The sequence below is a fragment of the Lates calcarifer genome, linkage group LG14 (genome assembly GCF_001640805.2).
Source record: "Lates calcarifer isolate ASB-BC8 linkage group LG14, TLL_Latcal_v3, whole genome shotgun sequence".
Taxonomy (NCBI): Eukaryota; Metazoa; Chordata; class Actinopteri; family Centropomidae; genus Lates; species Lates calcarifer.
This window is the reverse complement of record NC_066846.1, coordinates 11510284-11516794: the sequence shown is the minus strand read 5'-3', so window position 1 is coordinate 11516794 and position 6511 is coordinate 11510284. Positions and strand designations below refer to the sequence as shown.

The window sequence follows — 6511 nt, the reverse complement described above, 5'->3', positions numbered from 1 at the left end:
TAGCGGCCACAGGCTGCAACTGCGCCCACTACTGCTGCTGTTACAAGCAGATCATCAGATATCTGCTTATTGCATCTAGTTTTTAATTGATTTTAATTGATTTAAATTGTATTCCAGTGTGTAAATACTGTAAATAAATAAAATATGTGTGTGTGTGTGTGTGTGTGTGTGTGTGTGTGTGTGCTGTATACATACATTGCACAAGATGTTGAAATGATTGCATGTGCACAATGTCTCAAGAGACATTAAGAAACAATGACAAGTAATCATAATCATCATAATAAACATTGCATAATAACCATAATTCACAATGCACGAGTGTTGGTGAATTTTGAATTTTGAAGATATTGCTCAATATTTTCTCTCGTTCCTCTTTTTTCTTCCTCTGACCTCATTTCTTTATAGTTCAGCTGAAGTCACCAGCGCATTAACAGTACAGGAGTAGAGTAACCACATACAAAAAAAAAAAAAGGTCAAAATTACAGGTACCAAATAACATCCATATGAATGCCAGCAGAACATTGTATTGTACAGTGACGACTGATGTTTTTCAAACAAGTACTGATCTGAAACTTCTGTGTGTGCAACCCTTAACAGATATGTGGTATAGATAATGGATGGATGAATGGATAAGAAAAACTGAAAACTGTACAGTCTAGACCTGCTGTGCCTTGAGATGACTTTTGTTGTGATTCGGCTCTATATAAATAAAATTGAATTGAACTGAATTGAACTGAAAATGATTGTGCTTTTTTTGTCTGTGGGCTGATGCACAAGATGCTCCTATTTGAAGGATGAAGAAATGCTTGATGAACTAATAATATAAATGCTGCTGCACTTAAATTTCAAGAGGAATACCATACACTCAAAAAACTTGGATAAAAACTGTCACAAGCTTCTTTGTTAAGCAGACTATGGAGAATATGGATTGCATTGGTAAAATGCTGAGAGAAAATGCAGCTCTGTCTTGAACTCTAAAACTCTTGAACTCTAAAACAGTTATCATCCTTATCATCATCATCATCATCACTGTCACTGTCCAACTGGTTCTTGCCGCATATTGTCCATATTATGCAATACTGCGCACGCATCAGTGATGTTGCAAGCCTTGTGTGTACAGTGCAGCACCTCCTCATGAAGAACATGGAGTCTTCTCTTCCACTGTCATTTCAATTACACCACTTGTTAACTTATGGGTCCTATAAACAAGAGAAAAAAGAGTATTATTTCATGCCACGAAGTCTCCATAAATGCATGTAAGGGGGCATCAATCATTGCTCTTGGGGATACACCTGGATTCAGAGATCTTGGGTTTAAAGTCATTGTCCTGTTAAAAGGTGAACTTCAACCTTCATCAGTCTTCCAGTCCTTGCCAACGAATAACACCCCCACATCCTGACCACCATGCTTCACCATTGGGATGGTACTGGGCAGGTGATGAGGGGTGTCCCGATTCCTCCAGACAGGACACTTAGAATTGTGGCCATACAATTCAATCTTGGTTTCATCAGACCAGTGAATCTTGTTTCTCAGAATCCTGCGAGTTCTTTAGGTGCTCCAAAAGGTCTCTCATTTCTCTGCCATCAAGCCCACATTGGTGGAGTATTTCAGGACACAGGACCGCTGGAACTGTGCCAGAGTGATCATCAAGTTCTTGGTCACCCCTTTTACCAAGGCCCTTCTTCCCCAATCAGCTCAGATCAGCCAGGCGGCCCTGCATGTTCTTGGGAGCCTTCGATGCAGCAGATATTTTTTGTATCTTAGTTCTGCAAGCAGGTCTGTATATATTCTCTGAGGAATATTTTATTGGGAACACCATACTGATATTGGTTAGGGTCTCCCCTTGCTTTCAAAATAGCCACAACTCTTCACAACATACATTGCACAAGATTCTGCATTTCTCAAACACTGAATGAAGATGATATGATATATGATATAAGATGATTTGCTTGAGTGTATGAGGGAGTGAATGTTTTGTAACATCAAACCAGCTGGTGCAATCACACAGGCAAAGTTTGTATTTTCCATATATTCTCTATAATTGGTTAAGAGTGGCACATGACAACACATTGTCATCAATCAAACGATATAAAAGCAGCCGCAGCGATCCTACAAGTTGCAGTTTTGGGGACAGAGCGAAGACAAGCGAAAAACAACCTGCCTGGCATCCCAAGGCCAACAACACAGGTGATCAACCAACAAAGATGGAAGAAAAACTGGCAGCTCTTGAAACCAGGCTGAAGGCCAGCGAACAAAAGATTGAGGAACTGAAGATTAGAGGTAGAATGAAACTTTCTCATTAATGACATAAATTAAGAATGTATTGAAGAACAACTTTATGGTTGGTGTCCTCGGTTAATTAATGTGTAGGAAAATGATGTGGAAAATGGATTTGAAGAAGAAAAAGAGATAATACAAATGAATGACCAATGTAAACTAAGGACACCCAACACTGTCGTACTCTACTTCTCAGTGATTTAAAGTCTGCCATCACATACAGTATATGGCAGAACTAAAACTAGTAGGGATCAGTCTGATACTGACAAAAAAATAGAATAGAAATTCTTTGGATCTTTTGTTTTACACAGAGAAAACCATTGTGGCATTCAGCGCATCGGCAGAATATGGTGGTGCCCATGGACCCTTTGACGCAGACACAACTCTGGTTTACAATACCCCGATTGCAAACTTTAGTGATGCCTACAATAAATTTACAGGTAAATACATCATATACAGCCACACCCATAATCACCCATGTTGATTGTTTGGTTTGAGTATTCTTGAGATATTTTACATACAGGCTTAATGAATATACTGTAGGTGCATAAGTTGTATTAGTAAGGCATTTTACCAGTTGGTATTGAAGTATTTGAGTCCAATGCAGCTTTAAAGAAGCATGATCAGAGCTTTTTGCAACAGACTTTAAATTTCTTAAAGTTTTACAGAAATACATTGGATCTGTTGTCAACTCTATTCTGGTAAACAATAAATTTCTTATTATGGAAAAAGTGGATTTTTTTCCATTTACTATTATTTATTAAGTATATTCAAATGATATATATACATTTTATTCAGATTAATGTTTGATTGTCTCTTTGTGGACAACAGATCAGTTCTTTCTGGACCACTATGTTCAATGTTGTGATAAAAACTGGAGTATTTTAATTTGATGTACTCATTCTTAAACAGGTACATCTCCCCAGAAGCCCATCAGTCTAACAAATATCTTCTTGTTTCCACAGGTGTGTTTGTTGCACCTGTTGCAGGCGTTTACCACTTCGTCATCTTCTTCCAGGCTGGAGGACAATATGCAGCAAACCTGACTCTGTTCAAGAACGGAGAGCCAGTCGTTATGACAACCGATGAAGCAGCCAGCTATGACAGTGCAGACACTGGAGGAAATGCAGCGGTCCTGGAGCTGAAGAAAGGGGACCAGCTGTATGTGCGCATGGCTAAAGGCAGCCATGTTTTGGCAGCAACCCAGCACACCACCTTCAGTGGTTTTCTGATCCGTCAAATGTGAAAAGTGATGACACCAGAAAAATGATTCCAGCAGCCTGAGATCAGTGATGTAACCACAATTAAACTAAATTATTAAGTTATCATAAATTAAGTTGAAACAGGTGGCTGTTGCTGTCATATTACTGTGTTCAGCCAAAATAAATCATCACCAGTCAAATGAGTCGTGCCTGTTTTGTTTATTGTTTCATGTCATGAAATTGACAAGAAATATGAAAATTTGATGGCCCTGTTACGCCAGTTTTGTACATAAGATATTACAAATTCTAACAGGTAATTTAACTCAAGCTGAGCTGAATGATCAGGTAACACAATACAGTAATGTGAGTTACTGAGGAACAAATCAGGAATGACCTGATTATTAATTCATTGTTAATGAGTTCTTCCTGAAGCTTCCAAACTCTCTTGTTTGATCACTCATGGTGGGATGTGGGCAGACTGTTTGTCTGCACCTGCTTTTATGTTGTTTGATCAGTGACAATGTTTCAACACATGCCACCCTCAGGCAACTACACAGAGTCTGTGTTGGTGGGAAAATATACTGACTTGTTCACTTGTTCATTTGTTTGGTTTCACAAGGCATTGAATAATATGTTTTGATTGTCAGATATTTGGGAATGGGAGTGGAACCTGACATGGTCTTCTGCTGGTCCATCTCCCACAAAATTGGATGTGTTGTATGTATGTATGATGCTTTTTTGCTCACCACAGCTGTAAAGAGTGGCTATCTGAGTTACTGGAGCTTTTGAACAACTCCAACTTTGAAAGATGACGCATTGCTTAAGGTTGAGTTTCAACTGAACTAAATTTTTTTTGTTCTTTTTTTTACTGACTAAGAACTCCCTCTTGTCAAAGATGTGGCTCAATGCCAAGTGAAACTTCTGTAACCTGTTTGTGCAGCCCCAAATTTTCATGATAAATTTGCTCAGGGTGTGTATTTACAGTAAGAAGGGCTGCTGGAGTTCCAGTATGTCCCTCCCTACTACACCTCTGGCTCATGTTTTTATTTTTTCTTCAGTTTCTAGTCAAATATTTGGGAATGGGAGTGGAGCCTGACATAGTCTTCTGCTATTGTAGCCCATCTGCCACAAAGTTGGACATGTTGTTCATGTTCATGCTTTTTTGCTCACCATAGCTGCAAAGAGTGGATGTTTTGTTTTACGCAGAGAAAACCATCGTGGCATTCAGTGCAGCGGCTGAATACGGTGGAGCCTACGGACCAACAAAGAAACAGTTTTGGTCTACAATAAACTGTTTGCAAACGTCGGTAATGCCTACAGTAACTCTACAGGTAAATACATCATATGCAGCCACAGCCATATTCACTCATGTTGATTGTGTGGTTTGAGTATTGTTGAGACATTTAATAAATATACTGTAGCTGTGCATGTTTGAAGTTTTACCTGTTGCAGTTCCAGACCAATAAAAAATAGGTAAACTCTCAAACAAGATTCACTAAACTAAAACTGTAGTATTTTAATTTGGTGTCCTCATTCTGAAAATGCATACATCCCCCCAGAAACCCATTGGTTTACTGAAAATCTTCTTCTTTCCACAGGTGTGTTTGCTGCATCTGTTGCAGGTGTTTATTGTTTTATTTTCTCCTACCACGCTGGAGGACATGAGATAGCAAAGCTGACACTGATCAAGAATGGTGACTCGGTTGTAATGACATCCGATCACAAAACCGGTGCTGACGGGGCTGATAATGGAGGAAATGCAGCAGTCCTGGAGCTGAAGAGGGGGGACCAGGTGTATGTTCGCATGGCTGCATGTTCTCATGTTTGGGCAGCAGGCTGCCATGTCACCTTCAGTGGTTTTCTGGTCAGTCAAAGCCCAGCAGAGCATTGCAATGTATGTGAGAATTGAGAGAAATGATTCTAAAAACCTGAGATCAGTGATGCATCTTTACTGAAATTAAATTCAGGTTGAAGCAGGTGGTTGTTGCTGTCATATTACTGTGTTCAGCCAAAATAAACCAACACATGAGTCAAATGAGCCTTGATTGTTTTGTTTAAACAAGAAAATCTAATGATTCACAGAAAATGTTCAGTAACATCCAGATGAATGTCAGGACCCAAAGTTGCCTAGCAGAACATGGTATTGTATTGAGATGATCAATGTTCTTCAAGCAAGCAAAGCACTGCACTGAAATTTAAAGGGGTATAAACGAGTCCGAAAATGATTTAAATATACGACTTTTTTGCCTGCAATTTCTGCAGACAATTAGGATTACAAATACTTATTTTTATTTAGGAGTAATTTTCCTAGCAGACCTCTTGAATTCATAAAATGCAGATGAAAATGCATAAATTGCAAGAGGAAAATTATACACACACAAAAAAAAAAAAAAAAACAAAAACAAAACAATAAAAGCTGTGACAAGCTTTTATTGTTGCAGCCCTCTTGAACTCATCATCCTTATTAATGTCATCATTGTCACTGTCCAGCTGGATTATATTGTGTAATACTGCACACACAGCAATGATGTTGCAAACAAAAAAAAGGTCAGCAGTGCAGTTACAGTGTAGGAGTGGACCAATACTTTGGCATGTGGACTGGAGGAGGAGGGGATCAAACCACCAACCTTCTGGTTGGTGGGCGAACGCTATACCTCCTGGGCCATAGCTGCAACACAACACAACACAACACAACACAACACAACACAACACAACACAACACTAGTGAGTATGGGGAGAAGAGAGGGAAAGGACCTGCTGTGATGTGCACCTGGATGCCACATCAACCAGAAGCTTCCTGAGGTTTCACTTATTCAAACAATAAGCTACACCAGTGATCATCAACTGATCACATCCAGCCTACCCCTCCTTGCTTATTTACATAGTGTTTCTTAAAAAGGATTAAGAAACACTGTATTACTGGAAAAAGGAAAAGATGCATGGGTGTTGGTGAATTTTATAAAACGTATTGCTCACTGCCTTGTGAAACCAGACAAGTGAACCATGTGACAACACATTGTCATCGATCAAAC

General features: G+C 39.2%; 1 protein-coding gene across 1 annotated transcript; it reads left to right on the top strand.

The window, feature by feature from the left end:
• Positions 1-2094: 2094 nt before the first annotated feature.
• LOC108890739 (complement C1q tumor necrosis factor-related protein 1-like) lies at positions 2095-3679 on the top strand. Its single transcript, XM_018687731.2, has 3 exons — positions 2095-2280; positions 2589-2717; positions 3243-3679. Exons 1-3 carry the CDS (start codon positions 2205-2207, stop codon positions 3521-3523), a joined length of 486 nt encoding a protein of 161 aa, XP_018543247.1. The 5' UTR covers positions 2095-2204; the 3' UTR covers positions 3524-3679.
• Positions 3680-6511: the final 2832 nt, after the last annotated feature.

Coding starts and splice junctions, on each gene's coding strand:
- LOC108890739 (XM_018687731.2), top strand. CDS start 2,205: ATGGAAGAAAAACTGGCAGCTCTTGAAACCAGGCTGAAGGCCAGCGAA. Junction 2,281..2,588: donor TGAGGAACTGAAGATTAGAG/GTAGAATGAAAC, acceptor TGTTTTACACAG/AGAAAACCATTGTGGCATTC. Junction 2,718..3,242: donor TGCCTACAATAAATTTACAG/GTAAATACATCA, acceptor TTGTTTCCACAG/GTGTGTTTGTTGCACCTGTT.